General features: G+C 48.5%; 1 protein-coding gene, 1 long non-coding RNA gene and 1 pseudogene across 3 annotated transcripts; all 3 read left to right on the top strand.

The window, feature by feature from the left end:
* Positions 1-12098: 12098 nt before the first annotated feature.
* On the top strand, positions 12099-16450 carry LOC136493999 (beta-fructofuranosidase, insoluble isoenzyme 7-like; annotated as a pseudogene).
* Positions 16451-18333: 1883 nt separating this feature from the next.
* Positions 18334-21477, top strand: LOC136493997 (beta-fructofuranosidase, insoluble isoenzyme 7-like). Of its 2 annotated transcripts, none has more exons than XM_066490132.1 (4): positions 18334-18621; positions 18962-20240; positions 20371-20464; positions 20596-21477. In XM_066490132.1, exons 1-4 carry the CDS (start codon positions 18549-18551, stop codon positions 20806-20808), a joined length of 1659 nt encoding a protein of 552 aa, XP_066346229.1. In that variant the 5' UTR covers positions 18334-18548; the 3' UTR covers positions 20809-21477. The 2 variants fall into 2 exon arrangements, with proteins under 2 accessions (XP_066346229.1, XP_066346230.1); XM_066490133.1 differs by lacking the exon at positions 18334-18621 and adding an exon at positions 18675-18772 and having other exon boundaries at positions 20596-21476.
* A 5039-nt stretch (positions 21478-26516) lies between these two features.
* LOC136493998 (uncharacterized) lies at positions 26517-27171 on the top strand. The gene is made up of 3 exons (XR_010768465.1): positions 26517-26646; positions 26736-26909; positions 26984-27171. It is a non-coding gene; the product is annotated as an uncharacterized lncRNA (long non-coding RNA).

Here is a 27171-nt window from a genome sequence, read left to right as displayed (position 1 = left end):
CCAGTATAAACCCTGTGTCATTGAGTGCTAGGCCACATCCGATCACAACGTACGGTAAAACTACAAATATTTATGTGTTGGTCACTTTCTGCACCGATAGATAGCTACTACAACACATGAGGTGGTGCCAATGAAACATATTAGCAAAGTTATTGTAATGGGGCTACAAAAGAATATAAGACAAAAAGAGAAAAAATGATGTGTCAAACAAAGAAGCCACATTTGAACACATAAAATGAGACGGATGAAAAAATCAGAGTGTTTACCAGTAGGCATAGGGCTTCTGGATCTTTCTCCACAGATATCTTCGAACTCTGGTTCATCAGGTTTGAATAGGTCGAATGAAGGGATATCATGTACACATGAAGGGACTGATGGCTTGCAAGGAACTGGACCTCTTTTACTCTCCTCTGGTGGGATTGGTGGAGGGGAACCAATTGGACCTTTTGTACTCTCCTCTGGTGGAATTGGTGCAGGGGAAGGAACTGGACCTTTTGTACTCTCCTCTGGTGGGATTGGTGGAGGAGAAGGAATTGGACCTTTTGTACTCCCCTCTGGTCGGATTGGTGGAGGGTAAGGAGTTGGTTCATCTGTTCTGTCCTCTGCTGGGGTTGGTGCACTAGAAGTACTTGCATGTCCTGTACTCTCTAGTGGGCTAGATGGATTTTTGGGTGACTCAGCAGGTGAAGCTATTGGATCTGGTGGAGGATGCATGTTGGCATTGTCATTGGAAGGTTTCTTCAGCTAGCTCATCTTACTTGCCAAATCAGCAACATCATTCAGACGTTTGTTTAGATGGATCAACTTAGAAGCCAACTCAGCACCACGCTTTGCCATGATCACCTTTCCTTGCTCTTTCATTGCCTACGAAGCTCATCAAAATCTTTCTCCACCAAAGAATTATGCTGAGCCAATAGAACTTGGTATTCTTCAGGAAGGGACTGCAATAAAATAATATATGCAATGTCAAACATAGGAAATTGCAAACATATATATACATATATATATTTGCGTAATATAAAATAGGGTCACTGACACATATAGCAAATGACACTGCAACATATGAAGTGGAGTAAATGAAACATGGAGGAAATTACATTGCAACATATGAATGCATATTGTGCAACATGTATGGAAATTATGAGAGGGTTTCGACAAAATCACCTCAATGGCAACCACAGGAGTATCAACTGGACGACGGTTGGAAGTGCCTGGACAATCCAACCAGTCCTTAAGACTTGGCTGCACGGGCTCTTCTTCTTCTTCAGGCATTGGCGGCAGGGGTGGCCCCATGGCCTCTTTTTCAGGCTTTGACGGCGGGGGTGAAATGTAACCAGTCATGGGCACCGGGGTAGGGTAGGGGCTGGTCGTTCAGAACTAGCAATGAATGAAGATATATTATGTCAAGAAATAACATAATGACTAAAAGAAATGACCAAAGATGAATGAAGATAAAAAAAGCATCAAACTCACAGGTTGCCGCCCATATGCATTAAGCTGCAGCCTACTCCTGTCAACACTTTCAACAAATTTAAAGTCATTGTTGGTGACATGGCAAATGCATGGGATAGAATAATTGATCTTGTGAGTAGCCCGATCAGCAGGTATGTCAAGGTGGTCCATGTACGCAATCTACATACAACCCAAAAAACATGAAGGCCCAACATTTAGCAAATCGGGGCTGCAGTATATGGAAGCACATGTAATGAAACATGTATAGATAGCTACTGCAACACATGAGGTAGTAGCAATGAAATAGTAGAAAATCAGTGCTGGAGTATAGGGAAGCACATGTACTGAAACATACATAGATAGCTACTACAGCACATGAGGTAGTACCAATGAAACAGTAGAAAATCATGACTGAAGTATACGGAAACATATGTACTGAAACATATATAGATAGCTACTGCAACACATGAGGTAGTACCAATGAAATAGTAGAAAATCAGGGCTGAAGTATATGAAAACATATGTATTGAAACAAATATAGATAGCTACTACAACACATGAGGTAGTACCAATGAAACAGTAGAAAATCAGGGCTAAAGTATATGGAAACTTATGTACAAAAACATATATAGATAGCTATTGCAACACATGAGGTGGTACTAATGAAACAGATTAGCAAAGTTATTGCAATGGGACTACAGAAAAGAATATAATATAAAAGAGAAAAATGAACATACCGCCAAAATAGCAAGGCAGGAGCCAAGGTAGAGGCTTGCGGCAGCACCTTCAGCTTTAGGATCATGAGTCTGGTACTTTCGGACTTGATTCATGAACTTATCAAGGATGTGCCTAGCCCAGTCAAAAGATTTGATTTTAGAGACATCCTGTAAGTTGTACAAGTACCATGGGGTGGTTGCATTATCTGTTCCTGGGTAGAGTACAGACCCCAAGGCAAGCAACATGAATGCCCTCATAAAAGAGTCTTTGTCCTTAGGTTTAGTCAACACCTCCATGCACTTGGGCCACTTCCCTTTGAATCCATCCATAAAAGGCTCCCGAATCTTCTAGAATGCTTCATATTGATCGGCGATGGAAGTAAGCTTGATAGGCTCTTCTCCGCTAGGCACACCAAGAATGTTGTAAACAAGCTGCTTGCCAAATACAATGACTTTATGTTTGAGCCTAAACTCTCTCAAATCAATATCAATGTGCTTCATAATCCATGCAACGAGCTTCACAGGGATGGAAAACTCGGACATGGCAAGTAAAGCACCAAAACTAGCCTCGTCAATCCACCCTATCTGATCTTGACTGAACTCGTGGTCACGGATCATGTGGACTGGAAATCTTGTTATGAAGGGGTCTCCATTGCCTTTGCCTTTGGTTTTGGGAGCATTAATTCCTACATAAAAAAGATAAAGAAGCAACATATTAAAATCAAATCTGAAAATTGGGGTACATAGTTCATAATAACGCATAAAAAAAGTAGACACAAGTTGCTACATGTTCCAACACGCAGGTGGACAGCATGGATGTGCCAATAACACATCACATTTAAAAAATGAAACATGCCAATATATAGACGCCCTATAGCTGATTGTTGCAAAAAAAAATATGAAGAAGGCATGAAACACTGGACATATCATGGTGAAAAAACACAGGACATCATAATGAAACATGTTCAAAGTTTTTATCCAACACTAACCCTAACAGGAATTAGCATACATGTTCAAAGTTGCTATCCAACACTAGCCCTAGCTGGAATCAACATACATTTGATCATATATGTTAAACAGAAAATCCATTGGAGATGCAGTAAAGAGTAATGGCATATCTTATCTCAAGATTTCAATTATATTCCTTCAATATCTACAGTCATTGGACATATGCATCTACTGCCTAGCAAGCACCACCAACATATATTGAACACACTATCATCCAGTGTATTGTATTTATGAATTCTAAAAATGTGCATATGAGATGCTTCAGGTACCCAGGAGCTACATGTTCGACGCCATACCTTCCTGGTTTGGGACCTTCTTCATTGGAGATTTCTTCATAGAGATGTTGCTTCGTCCTTTGCACAAAGATGCTTGTCCTACCTTGCTGTTAGGGACATTGCTCACTGTTAGACCCGTTGTGCCCTGCTGTTGGGGACCTTCCTCACCGCGAGATGCCTGTGACCACATCCTCGCCCAGCATCTGCCTCCTTGTCGGTGCTGCTGGGTGAGTCACCCTTGACGGGCGACACATCCCGGCCTAATCTTGTATGCATCACTCGAAACCGACGTTTGGTCGCGGTGGAGAAGGAGCGGGCAGGAGGCAAGCAACCGGCGTCGTACTTGCACCACTAGGGTTGGGGTGATAGGCAACCATCGCATTCCCTATGATGGTAGGCCACGCGATGCAGGTAGTCACATCGGGAGGATGGGACGGTGGAGACGATCAGCGAAGGTTGGGGCAGAATGGAGCGGCACGGTGGACCGGGCGCAGCATGTAGACATCGTGGTGGGGCGTATGGTCAGCGGGAAAGGTGGGTGGTGTGGTGAAGGAGGGCGGCGCGCTGGAGGCGAGCGGCGTGGTGGAGGATTCCGCGGCGAGGTGGACACGGCCGCGACCACGGTCAGGTGAGGGGAAATGCCAATTTAGAAACTCGTCGCGAGTGGGGAATATGCATGGGGGTGTTTGAGCTGCCCGTCTGAAAGCCCGCAAAGGAGGCATTCGGACGGCTGCGCTTTGGCTGGACGCCCTACACCGAGCATTTCCGTTGAATTATCCTATTGTTTGTTGCATGACACGACCCCCGGATTTTAGGTGTTTGGTTTTTTATTGTCATTGAGACAACATACATTTTTGTCATTATTTGGCTAAATTATCTCTTGTAAGTTGTTATTCAACATACATTTTTGTCATTATTTGGCTAAATTGTCTCTTGTAAGTTGTTATTTTAGTTGTACTAGTTGTTTGTGCAACTCTTTTTTTCAAAAACACAATATGGGGCGTGGACACTTACATGCATGCATGTGCACCCATCTTTCTTAACACGCTCACATATACTCCATTACGAGCACCTTCGAATGACTGAGGGTCATTAAATTAAATTTTAGAATAAATCCAAAAAGAAACAATCATCCATGTTAAGTCAATGACTTAACCCAGACAACTAGTTGAGCAACACAGAGACCACAGGACCAAGATCGTGTGATAGAACATTAAAGTGGGCTTAGCAGAATTGGTGCTTACTGCTCGCTGGTATATTTGGTGGGAGTAGCGGCAATATGTTCATGGAGATACTATCCAACGACCATCAAGATCAGCCATATCTATTACGCCGCTAACGAAGAGTTATAAAGCAACAATGAAGAAAGGTTCATAGCTATGGCAGGAATGGATGAAGCCTCCAGAAAGTAAAGTGATGGTGAATGTTGATGTGACTTTTGATGAGGATGGGGGGCGTGGTAATGTGGGAGTGATCATAAGAGATTGCATTGGGGGAGTCTTAGCTGCTGGTCACAGCTTTGTGCCACACTTAGTGGATGTGCCGATGGCAGAAGCCTATGCTTTGAAGGAAGGTTTGATGCCAGTGCAGCACATCGGGTGCAACCGGCTAATTATTCAACCAGATTGCATGGAGATCGTCTAAACAATGAAGGATGGAGCATTCACGGCAAATTCGGCGGCAGCCTTACATGACGAGTGTAATATTATATGGAGCAGTTTTTAGGATATAACGATTGAACATTGTAATAGAGAGGTGAATCAAGCTGCACATAGTTTAGCAAGAAGAGCGGTGCAATCAAAGCAAAATTGTACTTGGGACGATGAGCCCCCTAATTTCATTATTGATTTCCTAGCAAATGATGTAACTATCCTGAACTAATAAAGTTTGCCATGTTGCTTAAAAAAAAGTGGGCTCTACCAAAGTTTAACAACTCCTGAAGGTACTCATCAGCTGTTCAGCATCTATCCTAGATTCCTAGTCCTAGTTGGCCAGATTTAGAAGCAACCTATGCATTATTTGACAAGAAACTCAGTACCAAACAACACCACTAGTTCCGCCAGTAATCCAGATCAGATACCCGTGCAACATTACATCCATAGTTCCATTTCCATATGCTCGTATCCTAGATTTAGATGATTACCCAGGTAACTTTGCGTTGAAGAAGAAGGGATCGCTTGCATTGGAATAGAAGTAGATCCCGTTGCTAAGCCACGATGTGGATTTGTCATCTGGCCGGTGGCGACCTTTAAGAAATGGCCTTGACCCGGCCGGATCGGATCATGAGAAAACCCAAGCAGTAGTTTTTACGAGCTCAAAACTCAGCAACAAAGGGATGGAAATGGAATCTGGATCGCCCACGCAACACATGATCCCATGTGCATCCGAGGAATAAGCACTCCATGGCTAATAGCAATTCACACTTCAACATGGTGATTGGTGGCAAGTCTTCAACTTGTTAATAACAAGCTTCTAAGACTATATATGTTAATCCGAGAGATTTTTTTTTTAATTTTAACACTTTTTGGAAACTAATTTGAAATCTAACACGATCGGGTTTTTTTTAAACTAAAATTTTTGGCCGCGCCTATTGTCCTAGCTTGGCCAAATGCCTGTGCCGCGCCATGCATGGTGGCGCGGCAGAGGGCTGACGTGGCAGCGACCGGAGTCGCTGGCCGTTGACGGGGTAGGGCCTACCGCGCCACCAATCTTGGTGTGGCACTGCCGCGCCCTGATCCGTGGCGTGGCAGAGCCGAATAAAACCGACGCGGCTAGTCCCGGCCCTCCATTATCGCCTCCCTTCCCTTCCATTCCCCAGCCATCTCCCTCCCTCCTCGTCCTCGTGTAAGGTAATGACGCACATTTTATTTTTGTTTGAATGGTGGATAGGTATATTATGAATGCGAGCTAAGTCTATGGAAGATATTAGTTTGATTTTGTAAATGTTAAGGTTAATTATTTAGTTAGAAGTATGTTTATCATGTATATTTTTGTTGCTCTAATTGTCGGTTATATTATTTTAGTTGCATTGCAAATGATTATATTTTACATTAATTTGCGTTGTTTTGATTGATGTTTAATTTGAACCGTTTTATTAGATGGAAGACATGTTTCGGGAGCAGTTATGGCGAAAACAGGGTCGTCCTAGAGAATTGTACCCCGACAAGTCTAGCAAAGATGCCCCGTCCCTCCTGAACTCCCTGTCCCTAATTGTGACTGTGGTCGTCCGACCGACGTGTTTCAATTGAGACATCCAGACACAGCGGCTCGTTGCTTCTACACGTGCAGTCGTTTTAATGTAAGTAATTGTTTTTATATGTTTTTTCTTCTTCATTTGTATTACTAGGTTACTAATATTTTGTTGGAATTTTGTTGTGTAGGCCCATGAGAGGTGCTTTTTCTTTTAGTGGATCGACGGTGCAGATAAGTTTGACCCCAGGTATCTCTTTTTCGATGATTGGTGGAGAGGGCGACATCCACGAGAGCACTTCGAGCAGTGGGTTCCACCTCCCCCTAACCCCCTCCAAGGACGGCTAAGGAGAAGCACTTAGCCATAGTTAGACGACTCGAGGAACCTCCTCTGTGCCATTGCGAAGATCGAGCCATGATAAACCCTGACAATACGTTGGAGTTTGTGTGTCCAAACAAGCATGAAGTAAGTGCAAAGTGTATGTGTTGAAATATTGAGCTATATGAGTCATGTACTAATGTCATGTTATTTAGGTGTATTCAATGGCGAAGTGTCGTTTCAAGGAGTGGTTGTATGGTCCTAAGAACAAATGGCCCAAAGAACCTCCAAAAGCAAAGCAAAAGAAGAAAGAAAGGTTAATTTACAAAGCACCGCCAGTCAAGTGCGAATGTGGTGTTAAATCCAACTACGGTCTAGTCCATTCGAAGCTTGGAATAGGCCATTATTGCGGTCATATGATTGACTATGATAAAGTTGGTTATTTTTGTGGTAACCATGGAATCATATTTTGTTTCTTTTGCTAAGACATATATGATATAATTTATCATTTGAACAGAGCACTAGGAAATACAGGTAGGAATGTTATGATGGTCAAGCTAAGTTCTTGGATGAACTGAAGGGGAAGCAAGTAATTGCATGAAAGAGGGGATATGGACCTAACTACATCAACCTTTTTGTTAAACATCACAAAGACAAGATGCGTGAGTTTACTAGATAGCGCGGTATTTGTAACCCGATCGACGTTGGGCTTGTCAAATGGGGATTGGAGAGACGGATGACATTAGAGGAGGAGAGGGCAAGGAAGGAGGCAAGGGAGGAGACAAGAGTACAGATACAGGTCTTGAACGAGCATGTTGTTTCATTATGTGCCAGTGAGTACTTCGAAGCCTTTTTTCTGTTGCCTGATTTTAAATATAATATAGTTGCATTGCTAACTGATTGCATTTTATATATGAAGGGATTGGATGCAGCGAGGACCATGTTGCAGAGGTGGCTCGTGCAAGGTACGAGGAAAAGAAGTTAGATAAGCAAAGAAAGCGAGTTGGTCGCACCGTTGAATCACCGATTGTGTTGTCTGATGAGGGGGACGAGGATAAGGACGACACTGCCAGACTCAATGAGCTCATCGCTCTAGCAGAGGCATGCTTGCAGGTGGATGAGGCTAAGGACGACACTAACAGACTGAGCGAGCTCATCGCTCTAGCAGAGGCGGGCTTGCAGGCGGAGGAGGCTGAGGACGACACTGACAGACTGAGCGCGAACAATGCCCTAGTCTTTCCAGCAAGTGCCATCAATAAGTACGACTGGCCGACAAAACTGGAATGCATGTTTGAAAGGTCCTAATATGGCTAGAGGGGGGGTGAATAGCCTATTTAAAAATCTACAAATCAACTAGAGCAATTTGATTAGTATGACAAATAGCGAAATGCAAACTTACTCTAGCTCTACAAGGGTTGCAAGCCACCTATCCAACAATTCTAGTTGCAATCATTACTAGGCACACAACTTGCAATGTTACTACTCACTACGAGCTCTCAATCTTGCTACTCTAAAGAGCTCCACTAGATGAACTTAAAATAACAAAGCAAGCTCTCAATTCTAATTACTCTAAAGAGCTTACCACAACTAGTTTGCAAGAATATAAATGAGTGAGTAGGGTGATTATACCGCCGTGTAGAGGAGTGAACCAATTACAAGATAAATACTAAATCAATCACCAAGAGAATACCAAAGGGCAAGAGACAGCCAATTTTTCTCCCGAGGTTCACGTGCTTGCCGGCACGCTAGTCCCCGTTGTGTCGACCAACACTTGGTGGTTCGGCGGCTAAGAGGTGCTGCACGAACCTTGTCCACACAATTGGACACCGTAAGAACCTACCCACAAGTGAGGTAACTCGATGACACGAGCAATCCACTAGAGTTATCTTTCGGCTCTCCATCGGGGAGGCACAAGACCCCTTACAATCACCACGATCAGAGCCGGAGACAATCACCAACCTCCGCTCAACGATCCTCGCTGCTCCAAGCTGTCTAGATGGCGGCAACCACCAAGAGTAACGAGTGAATCCTGCAGCGAAACACGAATGCCAAGTGCCACTAGATGCAATCACTTAAGCAATGCGCTTGGATTCTCTCCCAATCTCACAATGATGATGAAACAATGATGGAGATGAGTGGGAGGGCTTCGGCTAAGCTCACAAGGTTGCTATGTCAATGCAAATGTCCAAGAGAGTGAGCTTGAGCTGGCCATGGGGCTTAAATAGAAGCCCCCACGAAATAGAGCCATTGTACCCCCTTCACTGGGCACAACTCGGGGTGACCGGACGCTCCGGTCAGTTCGACTGGACGTAGGACCCCAGCGTTCAGTCGCCCGATGCTTGCCATGTGTCATCGGCTTCAAACGCCGATCGCCCGATCTCAACGGTCAAGTGACGACCGGACGCGTCAGTTAGAAAGTGATCGGACGTAGGACCCCAGCGTCCGGTCATTTCCAGTAAGGTTCCAAACGCAAAATTTCACGACCAGACGCGTCCGATCATGCTCGACCGGACTCACCCGGCGTCCGGTCACTCCACATTTCCTCTGTGCGCCTCACGTCAGCGTACGTCAGCATTGACCGGACACACCCTGCCAGCGTCCGGTCACTTTTAGCGCCAGCATCCGGTCGAAGACCGAAACCGCGCACTCACTGCTGCCACTGACCGAACGCAGGACCCCAGCGTCCGGTCACTGCACCACCAGCGTTCGGTCACTCTGTGAACCCCTGTCTCTTTTGTATAGGGCGCCGGTGGTACCATCGGACTGTCCGCACTTTACGGGCGGACACTCTGCCGGTGAAGTTTCTAACCCTTGCTCAAATGTGCCAACCACCAAGTGTATCACCTTGTGCACATGTGTTAGCATATTTTCACAAGCATTTTTAAGGGTGTTAGCACTCCACTAGATCTTAAATTTATATGCAATGAGTTAGAGCATCTAGTGGCACTTTGATAATCGTGTTTCAATACGACTTTCACCCCTCTTAATAGTACGGCTATCTAATCTAAATGTGATCACACTCGCTAAGTGTCTTGATCACCAAAACAAAATGGCTCCTACTATTTATACCTTTGCCTTGAGCCTTTTGTTTTTCTCTTTCTTTTTTTTAAGTTCAAGCATTTGATCATCACCATGCCATCACCATTGTCATGATCTTCGCCATTGTTTCATCATTTGGAATAGTGATACCTATCTTATAATCACTTTGATAAACTAGGTTAGCACTTAGGGTTTCATCAATTAACCAAAACCAAACTAGAGCTTTCAATGTTCCGTTTGTGCGAACGACCAGAACACACGATAGAGGACATGCCTCAATAGGTTCCGAAAAAACATCCCTCCGGTGTCCACAAACCATTTCAAGCCAGGGTTGTAGTGATGCATTGCACATAAGATGCGGGGCACCCTGTTGTATGCTTGCTCCCAAGTACCCCATCGAATCGCTAGAGCAATTTGCTTAGCACGCCAAGCCTTTCCGTATGTCACATCGTACCTAGCGAATCCAGATATTGACTGTTGTAAAGAAGACACCGAGATGTCGTTATTATCATCAATGAGCCCCAATATACGACGGACAAGGTAACGTGCAGTGAGTTGCTGATGATTTTCCTTCCTCCTATTGTCTAGGCAAGTATGGGGTTCGACAACTTTAGTTATCCTCCACTTGCCATCAATCTGTCTCTTTCGTGCATTTAACCTCCACATACAACCGTTTTTACATATCACGTGGTATCTCAACTCCTGGTCCGAATGAGTGACGGTGTACGGTCTATGGTGGTACACAGCATAGTCCTGAAGGAAGAGTTTCATCTCTGACATTATGTTGAATATCATCCCCTTCCTAAGGGTTTCTTTCTCATAGATATACAATGAATTCCTACATAACTGGAGACCGGTATCACAAACTACCATATCCGTCATGCTGACATCCCAATAGTTCGGAACGCCCATGAAAGATACGTTCTTGGACCTTAGTTGCCAAGCTCAGCCATGGGCACATTGAAACCTTGGATAACCCTAGTATAGCGGGACCAGTGAGCAGGGTTGTGCAAGGGCATGATGACATAGTGTGCCATAGTCTTCCCAGTATCAAACCTCCCATTCAGTGTGAAATCACCGTCAAACTTTGCATTCAAACGGACATAAAGGTCGTTGAAGCTAGGAGGTTCATCAAACCATTCTAATTCTTCTTCCATATCCTCAAACATACCATCTTCTCTCTAACACTTCCTCCATACAAAACTCTAACACAACAATGCATCTACAAAAGCATTAAAAGAAACTTCATCATATCGTCGAAATCGTCGTACGTAATGTCTATAGTAATATTAATACATATTCTAACTATAATTGTACTAACTAATCTAATATTAACATCTATACAAGGCTAACTACATCAACTAATTAGACTAAATCCAATGTATAACTAGACTCAATAACTGTAATAACTAAACTACCTAACTTTACTACCTATAGTAACTTACTATATTACCTATACTAACTAAACTAAATAACTTTACTAACTCTACTAACTATACTGTAATAATTTTACTACCTATTAGGGAAGTACCTCGCTGCAGCGCGCTAGACCGGGCCAGGAGGCGCGGGCGTAGTCCTCGGCGGGCAGCCGCCGTGCGTGGCCGAAGGGGGTGGCGGGCCGGCGTGGGGGCTCGGCGGCGGGCTGGCTGGCGCGGGCGGACGCGGCCGCGGCGGCCGGCGTGCTCGGTGGTGGGCTGGCGCGGGCGGACGCGACGGCCAGGCGGCCTTGCTGCGCTACTCGGGCAACGGCGGCTGCTCGGCCACTGGCGGACGCGGGCAGCGGCGGTCGGTTTTATTCGGCTCTGCCGCGCCACGGATCAGGGCACGGCAGTGCTGCGCCAAGATCGGTGGCGCGGCAGGCCCTGCTCCGTCAGCGGTCAGCGACTCCGGTCGCCGCCACGTCAGCCATCTGCCACGCCACCATGCATGGCGCGGCACAGCCATTTAGCCACGCGCAGGACAATAGGCGCGGCCAAAAATGTTAGTTTTAAAAAAACCCGACCGTATTGCAAATTAGTTTTCAAAAAGCGTTAAAATTAAAAAAAAAATCACCCGGGACTCGTCAGAAGAGGCAGAGCTGGAGCAGAGCAATTTCGCTCCCGTCCCGCATCGACCATGGCGGGGCTCCGGCTGGCCGCCGTCGCCTTCCACCTGTGCCTCCTCGCGTCGTCGTCATCTGCTCTTCGGCCCGCGACAACCGCGAGCGAGAGCGGCGGCGGCAGCCGCCTACCACTTCCAGCCCGCCAAGAACTGGCAGGTGGCAGAACGGTGAGCGCGCTGACTTCTCCTCTCTAGCCGCTGTGCATGCTAGTGCTTCGATCCGAACCAGATGATCTGAACCGATTCGTGTGGTTGTCCGATCGCGCGGCGAGCTGCTCATCCCGGTGGATTTCCTTGGCCGTCTCGGGCGATCCTCATATCCGAATGGTACGTGCTGACTCCTTCATGTTCTTGGTGCTCTGTTCTTGGTTTTCATACCCCGGCAGATGTAGAATTTGCTTTGCTCCGCTGAAGCTGAATTGTGTCGCTTGATCATGTCGCGTGTGTATCTAATTAAATTGAATCGCGCGGATTAAACTCAATTAATTAGTCTGGATGACATCCTGGGAGGAATATAGTAAGTACCAGTAATAGTCAGCAGCATGAACCTATCCATAGGCGGTAAGAAAGCAGACAAAGAAAGGGACAAACAAACCATGGAAAGATGCACGTGTGGCCAACGTTGATAGGGTAGATTGGAGTGCCAAGTGTGCTTGCCACCGTGGACCTGCTTTTGGAGTCGGCCGTGTCTCATATCTCAAGACTTTTTCGCATAAATCTTGCCTGCTCTATAGCATGAGTGGATTAGCTGCAACACTGAAAAGAAATCATCTTGTTCCAATTCAGGAGTAAAAAACACAACAATCTTTCAAAAAAAGGAAACATGAAAACATCAAACTGAGATGATTCAGCTAACAAAACCATGCAGGTCTCTACCTTTGTGCCTAAAATCACCGGACCATCTGCTCTCCCGCGGGGCTCCTCGGCGTGCTCTTCCGGGGGGCTAGGCCAGCGGCTCTCCCGGTCGTGCCAGCGGCCTCCACCGGCGTCGGGGACGGTGGCTCGGTCCGCGGCGCCCTTTGGGCCAGGTTTTCGGGCCACTGCGCCGGATCTGGCGTCCCCCTGGTCGGATCCGCTCTGCCCGCGCGCGGTTCCGCGGCGTGGTGGAGGGAGGCGGCTACGGCGGAGTGGTGGGGCAGCCTACGTGCTCCGGCCGTCCGGATCTACGATGCGTGGGGGTGGCAGTGGTGCAGCTCTCGGCGGCGGCGTCGTGGTGGCGTGGCCTGCCCTGGCTTTGCAGGGCGTGCCCCGGCGACAGCTCTCGTTGGCGGCGCCGTGGTGGCGTAGCCGGCCCTGGCTTTGCAGGGCGTGCCCCGGCGACGCCATGGTGGCGTCGGCCGACGGTGGCCTGGCGTTGGCACGCCCATAGTTCCTTGGTGGCGCGGCTGGCGGTGCCAAGCGGGGGTTGTTGCATCTCCGCCATCCCTGATGCTGTCTCTGGCGGTCCCTGGGCCGGATCGTCTCCGGTGGAGACGAGGGCGACCTAACGGCGGCAGTTCGATGCGGAGGCTGCTGGAGGCTCCGTGTGGCGTGGTTGAGGCGGGACTGGCTTGGTGGGGGTTGGAACGTTGGTGGGCTGGGCAACTGGGGCTTCTTCTGATCCCGGCCCTCTTCTCCCTGTCAGCTGCCTTTCCCCTTCCTCGGGTTGGTTTTCCGTGGCGGAGCTGGCCGGTTCTGCTTGCTTCTGGCCGGCTTTGCCGGTTCTGGCGGGAGGCGGAGTCTCGATGGGCTTCTCCCGGCACTTTCTCCTGACCGGCGTCCCTTGGGGCGGCGGTCGGGTGGGGTTGCTGCTGAGCCATCGCCACACCCTGCCTCCCTAGTAGGGTTTGGTCTCCGGCGACGACGATATGGAGGTTGCATGAGGTCGGGATGAAAGCTTGGACGACGATGTTTGCAAACGCCGTGCCCTCCTTGGAGGCATCCTTTTCTTCCTCTCCTCCTACATGCTGGATTTTGCAGGTGAAAACCTTCCCTCAACAGGCTAGCTTGTCGATGCTCTTGGCGTCATTTCCTTCTTGAAGGCTTTGCTAGGCGATCCAGTTCCGCTGTGGAATGACGCTTCCCCAAGGTTGCCGGGGCTCGATGCTCCATGGGTGATGGTGCTCGGTGCTCTAAATTGTTTTTTCCTAGTTGAGGTTCTTCGGCCAAGTTGTTGATAGTTGAGTACTTGATTTTAGTTGGGTCGATTCGACCAAGTTGCAAGTGGTGCCGTGAGTTGTGACAGTTGTGCCAAAGTTGTGCAGAATAAGTGGGACACTCTCCTCAGTTGTATGATTTTTCTGATCCAGTTTTCATTCAAAAAACTGGGCTGACACTTGCCTTTTTTCTTTCTTAATAGAAATCGCGGCAAAGCTTTTGCCGTCCTTTCTAAAAAAAAAAAGATTGGCTATGCTGTCTATCAGTGTTCAGTCTGTGTAACACTTAAGCTGCTGAATCTGCAGATCATGGTGATATACTTCTGGTAATAAATGACAAAGCGACGTTAATTCTGGTGTTATACTCCTACTATGAACAGGGCCGATGTACAACAACGGCATGTACCATTTCTTCTACCAGTACAACCCGCATGGCGCGCTGTGGGACATCGGCAACCTCTCCTGGGGCCACTCCGTCTCCGGCGACCTCGTCAACTGGGCCGCCCTCGACACGGCGCTGGACCCGACGTCGCCCTTCGACGCCAACGGCTGCTGGTCGGGCTCCGCCACCATCCTCCCCGGCGGCACCCCGGCCATCCTCTACACGGGCATCGACGCCAACGGGGAGCAGGTGCAGAACGTGGCGTTCCCCAGGAACCCGGCCGACCCGCTCCTCCGCGAGTGGGACAAGCCCAGCTACAACCCCGTCATCCCGTTCCCTGCCGACGTCCCCGGCGACAAGTTCCGGGACCCCTCGACGGCGTGGCTGGGCCGCGATGGGCTGTGGCCCGTCGTGGTGTCCGCCGAGGTCCGCGGCGTGGCCTCCACGCTCGTGTACCGGAGCCCGGACTTCCTCCGCTGGGAGCGTGCCACCACCGCGCCGCTGCACGCCTCGCGCGCCGCGGGCATGGTGGAGTGCCCGGATCTGTTCCCGGTGAAGGAGGAGAGCGGCGACGACGACGGTGAAGGGCTGGACGCGTCGGCGAGCGGCGATGGGGTGCGGCACGTGCTGAAGCTCAGCGTGATGGACACGCTCCAGGACTACTACATGGTGGGGCGGTACGACGACGCGGCGGACGCGTTCGTGCCGGCGGAGCCCGAGCGCGGCGACGACGTGCTCGCCTGGCGGCGGCTGGACTATGGCCACGTGTACGCGTCCAAGACCTTCTTCGACGCGCGCCACAGCCGGCGCGTGCTCTGGGCGTGGGCCAACGAGTCCGACAGCCAGGCCGACGACGTCGCCAAGGGCTGGTCCGGAGTTCAGGTCCCCGCCGGCACCCTTGCTTTCCCCGATCAGTCTCTGACACACTCACTCACCGCTCGCTGGATTGTGCGACGTACGCAGACGTTCCCGAGGAAGCTGTGGCTGGACGAGGACGGGAAGCAGCTGCGTCAGTGGCCGGTGGAGGAGATCGAGACGCTGCGGAGGAAGCGCGTCGGCCTGCGCCGCGGCACGGTCCTGAGCGCCGGAGGCATGAACGAGATCGTCGGCGTCGCGGGCTCGCAGGCGGACGTGGAGGTCGCGTTCAAGGTCCCGAGCCTGGCGGAGGCCGAGGCGCTGGAAGCCAGCTGGCTGCTGGACCCGCAGAAACTGTGCGGGGAGAAGGGCGCCTCGGTGCCCGGCGGCGTCGGGCCGTTCGGGCTCATCGTGATGGCCTCCGGCGACCTGCGTGTGCACCGACCTGACGAGGTCGACAACGAAGGCCGGCGTGTACAAGCCGCCGTACGGAGGATTAGTGGACTTCGACATTGACGAGCACGAGAGCATCAAATTGAGAACCCTGGTGAGTTTTTTTTGGTGATTCATTTGCTGCACTGTTCTTCAGCGATTTGCTCAGTTTGTTTGGAATCTACACAGATTGATCACTCGGTGGTGGCGAGCTTCGGAGCTGAAGGGCGGATGTGCATCACGGCTCGAGTGTACCCTGAGCACGCAGAGACGAGCAACAGCCACATGTTCGTGTTCAACAATGGCACGGGCACGGTGGAGGTGTCCAGGCTCGAGGGCATGGGAGCTCGCCGCAGCGACCGTGAATGCTGTTGGGGATGACGGCTTGGTTATGTCTCAATCTAAAGACGAAAGTGAATCCTATTAATTATCTTCAGGTTATGTGTTGATAATATGAGGTCCGTTTGATTTGATTGCCTGGGGCTGGGAGAGAAAGAAAAAGATTGTATTTTTCAAATAAGACACGTTGAGAAATCCATACTGGTTGATTTGGGGAGGAGGAAAAAAATGAATTCCACAGATCTGGCTCGCCAGTAGGCCTAGCAGCTTAACCATATTCGCAACAGACTTGTTAGCGCCGGGCGTCCGATCTAGGACGCTAGCGTCGGGGACGGTACCCTCTCAGCGAGCGAGCGAGCACCCCAACACGTCGGGCTTGCGGACGAGCGCCCCAGCAGCGGGCCCGCGTCGCCAAAGGCTTCCCACGAGCATCCCATGTGTAAATCATGATCTACTTTTGAAACATCCTGATGCAACAGTTTCAACGTACAAAGAAGACAGATGAAACACTTGAAACATGCGTGCGAAGCATTTGCAAAAACACCTGAAAAACACTTGAAAACCATTGCAAACATATGCAACATCCAGATGAAACACTTGCAACAGACGTGTGAAAACACCTGAAACCACTTAAAAATACGCTTGCAACATGCATGTATATGCAACATCTAGATGAAAATATTTGCAGCATACATATGATACAAATAAAACATTTGGAACATACATTTGAAACATATGTGAGAATAGCCATTGCAACATTTGCAATATCCCGATCTACTTTTGCAACACCAATACGAAACACTTCCAACATACATCCGAAACACCTAAAATATATGTTTGCAACAAGCGCTTTCAGTGCAACATTTCCTTGCTGCTTGGGAATGGAGGCTCGCGGTGGCGCGGAGCTCACCGCTCCGATGGAGAAGGCAACGACAGGTCCGGTGGGGAAGGCCGTGGCGGGTTGCTCCGGTGGAGAAGACGGACCGCGCGCTGGAGAAGGCTGCGGTGGGCAGGAGACACCATGGAGAGGGTGGAAGATGGACAGCCACGGTGGGGCGCGATGGAGATGTCGACCGGTGACCGGTGTCCGGACGCCGTGAAGAACGCCGAGGTGGCACAGTGGAGCGCTGTCGTGGCGCTGCGGTGGAGAGCCTTTTGAAGAGGATGAGTGGATAAGAGGATTTGATATTGGCAGTTGGGCTAGTGTCGCAGCCCAACTGCGGCATCTGGACGATCGGATGGCTGTGTGTAAGCATTTACCTATTCTGGAATCGAAGTTTTTTGCTTGAGCACATCAGACAACTTGCCCCTTTCTTAAGTCATACTCCATCTGTACAAAAGTTTAACACGTTTTGTTTTCTTAATACATCGATTTTTCTATGCATATAGACATACTCACTCCATCCTAAAATAAATGTCCATCTCCATCTTTTATTTTGAGAAATTAACCAATCTTATGTATTTAGAAAAAAAACAAAACATATTTTACAATTTAGAATTAAAACACCTCCGTAACCTGGCCAAAAATGGTTTTTAAGGTGGTTTCGTCCTTTTTAGTTCAAGAAAAACACCTAATAGGGGTTTTAAAACAAAAAATGTCTTAAGCATCTAAAAATTCTAAGAATAATTCTGGAGATATGTTGGGACATGAGAAATCTTAATAAAATATTTCAGCGTCACAAAAATATATTAGAAGCTTCCAAAAATTGGATTTAATGGTACATAAAATGAAAAAATGTAACCAGAAAATTCCTAATTGTATTTTGAAGACTTTCACACAACAAAAAATGCGAGATGCGAGGCCATGTGTGTCTCTGTTCCTAGAGCTAGTAAGAACTGCACATAAGCAATGGTGTGATGATCATGATATCTGTTGAGCGTGCACATCTCCAACATGGTCTCTGTAAATAAAAGAAAAAAAAAATAGCCGTCCACCTACCGAAAATGCGAGGAGCTTTCTGATCCTGACGTTTCATCAGTATTATGGAGAAGAAAGCGTGTTCCACCAAGTAAACAACACCTGAATGACTCAGCACCCCATCCGCTTAGCATTACTTTGTTATTGGGTAAGGCGCTAAGCATGCTTAGGCACTAATGCAAGAGAGTCAAGTGCCCAAGTCTAAAACAAGTGTTAAACTCGGAGACTTGGAGGACAGTTGCGGCTGAAGTCTTCTGCAATCTCCAAGCTATCCATATTTTCTATTAGCTATAAAAACACCCTGATCCAGCCATGGCAATGGTGTGGAATTTCACCTTCGCCTTTCTGTTCTTCGTCTCTTCCTCCAATCGTTCTCCCCGGCTCGCGCCATGAACGGGAAGCAGAGCCTGCGCCATGGCCGAACTGCGTACCATTTCCAGCCTGCCAAGAACTGGATGAACGGTACGCAGGATCTGTGCTTGATCATGTCAGAACCATAGAAACCAGGAAGAAGAAGCAAACTGACTTTTCTTTCTGTTTTTATTTGCATATGTGCGTCTCTTGATTTTGCTGGAACACGTGGTGTGTGGATAAAACTGAACAGATCCAAATGGTACGCATTCTTCTTTAGGAGTATCTCGTAGCTAGTTCTCTGGCAATACTCAATAGTGTCACCTGTTCTTCGGTTCTCAGCTCGATATCTTGGACAAAATTCAGTCTCAACTCTTAAAACAATTCGATCTAATCTTAAATTTTGGATTTTTTTTTTTCATACAAATGACACCGAGTGCTTGTGTGGCAGGGCCTTTGTACCACAAGGGCATGTACCACCTGTTCTTCCAGTACAACCCGCACGGCCCACTGTTCGGCATCGGGAAGCTCTCCTGGGGCCACTCCGTCTCCGGCGACCTGGTGAACTGGGCCTTCCTGGGCACCGCGCTGGACCCGACGTCGCCGTTCGACGCCGAGGGCTGCTGGTCGGGTTCCGCCACCACGCTGGCCGACGGCCGCCCGGCCATCCTCTACACCGGGCGCGACGCCAACGACGTGCAGGTGCAGAACGTGGCGTTCCCCAAGAACCCGTCGGACCCGCTCCTGCGGGAGTGGCACAAGCCCAGCTGCAATCCGGTCGTCCCGCAGCCGGCCGACGTGACGCGCAACAACTTCCGGGACCCCACCACGGCGTGGCTCGGCCGCGACGGGCTCTGGCGGTTCGCCGTCGTCGCCGAGGTCGGCGGCGTGGGCTCCACCGTGGTGTACCGCAGTGCGGACTTCGTCCACTGGGAGCGGAACCCCGCGCCGCTGCACGCGTCCCCCGACGTGCCCGTCTGGGAGTGCCCGGACCTGTTCCCGGTGGCGGAGCGCGGCACGGAGGGGCTCGACACGTCGGCGACTGCGAGCGGCGGGCCCGGGGTGAGGCACGTGCTCAAGCTCAGCAAGGCCGCCGACGAGGACTACTACGTGGTGGGGCGGTACGACGACGAGGCCGACACGTTCGCGCCGGTGGAGGACGGCGACCACGACGTCCGGAACTGGCGCCGGATCGACCACGGCCACCTGTTCGGGGCCAAGACGTTCTTCGACGCGCGGAAGAAGCGGCGCGTGCTGTGGGCGTGGCTGGACGAGACGGACAGCCGCTCCGACGACGTCGGCAAGGACTGGACGGGCATCCAGACGTTCCCGAGAGCGCTGTGGCTGGACGCCGACGGGAAGCAGCTGGTGCAGTGGCCGGTGGAGGAGATCCAGACGCTGCGGAGGGGGCGAGTCGCGCTGGTGGGCGCGGAGATCGGCTCCGGCGGCCTGCGCGAGATCGCCGGCGTCGAGGCCCTGCAGGCGGACGTGGAGGTCGTGTTCGAGGTCCCGAGCCTGGAGTATGCCGAGGAGCTGGACCCCAAGTGGCTGCTTGATCCCCAGAAGATGTGCGCGGAGAAGGACGCTTCCTCGCCGGGCCCTGGCGGCGTCGGGCCGTTCGGGCTGGTCGTGATGGCGTCCGGCGACATGCTGGAGCAGACCACCGTCTTCTTCAGGGTGTTCCGGCACGGTGGCACGTACAAGGTCCTCATGTGTGCCGATCTGACAAGGTATATATTGCATGCAACTCTGCCAAACTAAACCAAACGCCCCTGTTTGTTTACCAATTCAGATTCTAATAAACAAACATAAAAACAACTATCTTTTGCAATCATTTTTGCTGCAAATATGGAAGTACAGGTCATCGACAAAAGAGGGGGTGCACAAGCCAGTCTATGCAGGATTCGTTGGAGTGGACGTGGAGAAGGACAGGAGAATATCGCTGAGAACACTGGTGAGATTTTCAGTGGCAGCGGCAGAAAACTTGTCTTCATTCTCTAGTTGAAGCTTTGTGATAGTACTAGTACATCCCTGAGGATTAACAAAGGTGACACTCACGTCACGTCACGTTGACCAAAAAAACAGATTGACCACTCTGTCATCGAGAGCTTCGGAGGCGGGGGCCGGACGTGCATCACGGCCCGAGTGTACCCTGAGCACGTGGCAGCAGGCGGCAGTAGCCACCTGTACCTGTTCAACAACGGAGCTCACCCAGTGACCGTGTCCAAGCTCGAGGCCTGGGAGCTAGGGACGGCAAGCATCAACGTTGAAGAAGACTACCGTGTGGCTCCACTTTAATCGCCCGTGGTTGTTCCAGAATCCTGTCGGATGAGTGGATGACGCTGGATAGATATATGAGACGGCAACCATCACGTTAGTGAAGCATGCATGTGTGTCAAAATAAAGCTTTAGGATGTCCGTCCCATTGTCGCTGCCCTATGCCGTATGTATGTATGGATGGATAGTAGTCCTCTCGGTGGCACAGTACTACCTAACACTATCTCCAACAACCGTTACTCAAAATATAACACCTATTTTATGTTTGGGTAGCACAACAGACAAAGAGTTCAATATCTATTTTTGAGCTTCTCCAGCAACATGACCCTAAAAGAGAACTCTTTCTGCAAATGGGTCTCCAGGAGAGAGGATACTCAGATTTGGGTTATACCTCTCCTGATACCCAAAATGTGTCTTCCATATAAGTATTCTGTTGAAGGCTATAGGTATTCTGTTGGAGATCTATTTTGGATTTGAGTCTCATGATGGGTCTCCTGTTGGACACAACCTAACAAGGCCATTTTGTGATCTAATGCTCTGAATAATGTAGCTTTGGCAAGTATATTAGCTAGAGTCTCCACATTAACATCAGAATTTCTCTGTTGATGAATTCCGGGTCAGGGTCAAGAGTCGGAAAGGTCCAATGAAGATACGAGATAACGAGAATAAGCTTGGCATGCTCAGATTGAAGAACACCTTGCAAATTGCAACGCGTCCGAGAAAACCTGAGCAAAAGTTAGGCCTGCAAAAAGGCCAACTAGTTATGGGCCTAGACTTCGTGCTCAGGCCTCCCTAGTGGGAAGGTTCGGGCCAGGCCTGAGCGTCCAGCACCTGAGTTTTCAGTGTAAAAATAAATGAAAATAATATTTTGGCCAGGTTCAGGCTAAGAAAATATTTCTGGACAGTCATACCTCTGTTTAGGCCCTAACCAATTAGGTGAACGACCTAGGCCAAACCCATTGATCTCGGGTCGGGCCGAGCCGAGTTTGCCTAGTTGAGTTGGCTGCAAAATCCTACAAACACCTCTCGAAAAGGATTCGTCGGGAAGGGTGCACCTAGGGTTAGTTCTAGAGTCATATGGTCGCCTGGAACATCGATAATTCAAGTCAAGAAACTTGGAGGACAACAAGATATGGGTTTGACAACGCTAGGGTTTGGAATGCATTAAAACGTAGATGTAGATTGATTTCGATCGACTAGTAGATACCCTTAATCGATCATACCCATTAGAAAATATTTACGATACCGAAATATGCATGTTTCCAAACTCCAACTTAGACCTGTCAAAACCGCTTTAGTCGGATTGGCAAACCGACCTAGATAGTTTTACCAGAATTGACTCGATAGCCTAATTTAGTATTCAGCGGGTATAATTTGCTTTAAATTTGTGTTGTGTTGTTTTTTAAACGAGATTAAACTCTTTTAAGAAAGCAACAAGTTACATGGAACGCTAGGGTTACCAACAGCATTACAACTCCACACCACAAGTTTAAACTCAAATTCACTGGGGATACCAGCAGCATTACATCTCCTCGACACAAAAGAACTAAATTTCAAACACATCAGTTGCCATCAAAGTAGTAGGTCTGAACTTTAGCAACCATCCCGGGATCGACTCCAATGCTTGATTGATGTGTTCCTTCTCCTTCTCCTTCAATAGCACGCTCCACCTCTGCATCAACAAAACCGCGTGGTATAACACATCAGTAGGAGCTTTGAGAAATGATTTCTCAATAGTCATCTTGTTTCTTGTAGTCCAAATAGCCCAAGCAAAGCCTGCGGATAAAAAGATAAGCAATCTGCTCGGCAAACGCCCCTTGCCTTACGAGAAATCTCCCAAGGAAGAGGGATAGTCTTCCTGTTAGCAACCCCAAGTATATTGGTTCACAGATAACTTGATTCACTGCTAATTAGGGTACAGGACCTCAAGGGGAGGGAGGTCGGAGTAGAGAATGAAGGGGAACCGGGTATAGAGAGAGATAGAGGCTTGAGGAATAAGATGAGCAGTCCCAGAGGAAGGAGGAAGAGGAACAGTAGGTAGGAGATGGTTTCTTCTGATAATTGTTTGATCCTTTTCCAGTTGCTGCTCGTACGCTTTTGTAGATGACATCCATAGGTCTAGGCAATACTCAACTAGGACTAGGACCAGGCCTAGGCCCATATGGTGGCCCAACCAAGGGTGATACCTAACATTCCTCCCTCCTTGAGCTTCGACTTGCCCCCAAGCCGATGGAGACAGTTCGGTACCACCAGGATCCCATGGCACTGCAAGTCCATAATGCCGAGAAGCAATTCGGCATCACAACAGACCTGAGTATCTGATATCCCTACATCCTTGTGTCTTGGTTCATTCCCAATCTGATGCTAAAACATTGAATCGTCTGGGTCCCAAGGTGTATGTAAATCTTCATTGTATGCTTCTTGGAGCAGACGATCACTAAAGAGCAAAGCATGTTTCTGCTAGGAGGGTACAAATAGTTTCTGAAATGAAACCCATTCAGCACCTGAGTCCTTCCTAGCAACATTTTTAATCAGTGAATAACCTCCAGCTGTTAGCTCATTTATCTGGCAGTGAGCTAAATCCGAGTATAGAACCACTCTTATCACTGCCTCTTTGGTGGCTCTAGACCCAACTAAACATATCCATGCCGATGGTGCCCATAGTGTTTCCAACTTGACAAACACACCTTGTGGACTTAACTGATGTTGCAGCTTGAGCACCTTGTAGGCAGCGGGTACATGGACTCCATCAGAATCATCAGAACCACCAACAGAGATTGATAGATGTAGGTGATACCACATAACCACTGAACTGCATGCCCAAATAGATGACAGCCAAGAGAGTTGCACCGATATAGAATGAACCCTAAAAGTAAGCATATTCATGTTGCTGTAATCCTCTAGATTCAGAACCACACTGGAACTAAGCAATTGGCGCTTCTTTTTAACTGGCCAAATAGAGCTCAACAGTAGGAAACATCTAGGGGACTTGCACCAATCTAATATGCCAACCAAAGTAACAGGGCCATCCAAAACCAACATGTTTGCTGAATGTCCGAAGATTGACAGTAGGAGCACCATAGAGCTGATAGGTCTCATCTCTGCAAGTAGTACCCAACAACTGATGCCAAACTCATGAAATAGAGAGTGAGAATCAAACTGTGTGATCCCACCACGCTTCAACTCAAAGTATGTTGGGATCACTAATGCAGGTAGCTACCATGGTGGCTTCCAGAAAAAATGAAAACACAATTGTCCGTGTTTTCGGACCACCGACGAGTAAATTTGTATTTGCGCGTCTGGCTCGGATGGTGTGCTCGGAGGACACAAGGGTTTATACTGGTTCGGGCGGAACGTTCCTACGTCCAGTTCGCTACTGCTTGTGTTACCAACACTTGGATTGCAGTATGGGTTATAAACAGGCGAGAGAGGGAGAGGATCTCAAGTCTCTGGTGAAAGAAGTGAACGGGTGCTGAGAGCTCGCTTGCTGCTCAGCCATGTGCTCGTGTCGTGCTCTTGTATTCTGATTTCGTCCCCCTTTTCATGGGGCGCCCTGCTTCCCCTTTTATAGGTGAAGGGAAAGCGTGGTTTACAGCGGAGGAAAAGGAGAAGAACGAGAGAGAGAGAGAGAAGAAGACTTCCAGGGTCGCAACCATGTTCGTCACTGGTCCCATGCGAAGGCGTCATCACAGTTTGGCACGCAGGCCATTACATCAATTTGACAATATCTTAGTGGCTCCAGCCATATTGTCATACTCACGACATGTAAGCCATGAATTAATTACATACATGCATCACATACACATAAGGACTATACCAGTCACAAATTCCTGCAAAACAGAGTTAACCGATTCCGACGTCTAATCTTAAAACGCTGAAAACACCATCTTCCTGGCCGTTTTTCGCAAATCTAATTTCAGCGAAATCAGCAAAGCGGGTGAGAATCAGATGTAAATTTTTTTTCTACAATTTTTATATAGAATTCGTCTCAATCTGAGGTCGTATGCAAAAGTTATGGCTGTTTTACCGAACAGCACTTTTTCTTACACCCCGGCCCTCGGCAGTAGATCCAATATATCACCATTGCGCATCACATGCGCTCGGCTCTTTACCTAGGTTCGATTCGATCAATCTGATTGATCTCCATCTTGCCATGATTGGATTTACATGTATCACTTAACTCGGATGGCGAAATTCCGACCGGTACGAGTAGATCGTTACAAGACCAACACGGTAAAATCACGTACCATGATCAGAGACTTATCTACAACCGCGTATATCTCCATACACACTCATCCGACCCTATAACAACGCAGTAACAGCTCTGATACCACTGAAGGGTTATGAGGATGATACGCTAGCCAGAAAACAAAAATTTGACCTCATAAACCAGGATCTACTGCTAGTTATAGATCACGGGATTACCACTAGACGCGTAGGTACAGCGGAAGCGACTCGACGTAGTCGAACGCGTCGTAGCAGTGCCGTGTAGTTGCGAGGTCATCCGTTCGTTCGTCCCCTTCGTGCGGTTCGTCCTTGTGCTCCAGATGTAGCACCTTCGAGGTATCCACACGTACAGGGAGGAAGCGTTGCGCCTCAGAACTGCTATGTCCGCGAGGAGCAGCAGGCACGGGCATAGGATGGGCGACGATGGCTGCCAAAAGGCGTGGATTCCTTAGCCCTATTGCCCACCCCACATATTTATAGGCGTCCCTAATGAGCTCCTGAGTTGGAGGCCTATTAGTAACCCTAAGCCTTGTCTAATTCGGATCCAATCTGAATTAGGCTTCCATCCCCTTAAGCGTGTGGCCCTATGGGTTCATGCACACATAGACATGGCCCGAGTACTCCTACTCAGCCATTAGTTGATAGCGGCCTCTAGCAAGGCATGTCAACTCCTATGTGTACGCAAAGATCATATCAGACGAACCACCATAAAACCACATACTTGTTATTCCCTTGCCTCATGATATTTGGTCCAACTCATAGGTTAACACTTAACCCAAGCACGGTCATGCATTTCTTGATCTAATCACTAGAGTGATCTAGTGATATCTCTCTCATATATAGAGGGGCAAATTCCATCTTGATTGTCTATGTCTCATAGCATGTTTCCCGATAAACCCAAAAACCACCTTTATAACTACCCTGTTACGGAGTAGCGTTTGATAGTTCCTGAGTAGGTCGTTTCACATCTTGAATACATACAACAATCTCATGTCTAAGGACATAACGTACATGATGTGAATAGAGATAATAACGACATCTCACGTTGGGTCAGTCTAGCCCCATGTCATACATGTGCCCACATTATTAGTTTGACATTTCCATGTCTATGACTTGTGAAACATAGTCATCAACTAATAATGTGCTGATACATTATTCATGTGTGTTCTCACACGAACTCTGACCAGGGACAACATTAGAATAACCATACAAGTAAAAGAGTTTCACAAATAATTCACATAATTGCTAATCGATACATGTTGTCTTTAATGGAAATTCAATGAACTCATAATATATCATGGATACAAGGCAATATAATCATCTCTATGATTATCTCTAGGGCATACTCCCAACACGCACAACATTGCTCAATATGTCGCATTCATTGGACTTTTCTTGAAATAATGAATGGATACATCGCTTTTGTATGTAGACTTATTACAGATGCGAGAAGGGATTTGAGGCCAGGGCGGAGCAGGTGACTACCAAAGCCTATAAAAAAACTCGTCACCGACATACATCACGAGGTGCGCATCTAGGCCATCGTAACCTACTACGGGTCGAAGCTTGGAGAGAGGAAAACCAAGAAAGACGCAAAGAGAGATGCAGCTAACCCAGAAGCAGTACCTTGAGGTAAATGAAGAACATCAATATTGATTCGTTTTGAGATTAAGTTGGTTTAATTTGATCTTCTTATATGTCCAATACTTGATGACGTGTAGATGATTCCATGGTGGTGCCAAGCGTATCCCGAGTGCTGGGCGATGATGGTGGAGAGGTGGTTCATGGAGGAGTACCTCAAGATGCATAGGGATGTCCGGGACCATCATTTGCAGATGCAAGGTCCAGCACACCATCAAGGCAGCCGCAGCCTCACCGGATACAAATAAGCATGGGTACGTGAATTCATTTATCTATTGTGATGTTTAGTTCTGCCTGATTTCTAATCATCGTGCTGTCTTTCTCACAGTCGGCGTCACATAGTGGCTAGGCTTGCTCGGACTTCCAGGCATGGTGTATGGCCCACAAGGGCAAGGCGACGTCCGATGTCTCCTTCAACCTGGAGGACCCGCCCAAGGCATACACGAACCTGAGCATCTACTCCCGCATCGGTGAGTACACTGAGGTGGCGAGGTCGCTCCATGGGCCAGACCACGA

The sequence above is a fragment of the Miscanthus floridulus genome, chromosome 11 (genome assembly GCF_019320115.1).
Source record: "Miscanthus floridulus cultivar M001 chromosome 11, ASM1932011v1, whole genome shotgun sequence".
Classification (NCBI taxonomy): domain Eukaryota; kingdom Viridiplantae; phylum Streptophyta; class Magnoliopsida; order Poales; family Poaceae; genus Miscanthus; species Miscanthus floridulus.
This window is presented reverse-complemented; position numbering and strand designations above follow the sequence as displayed.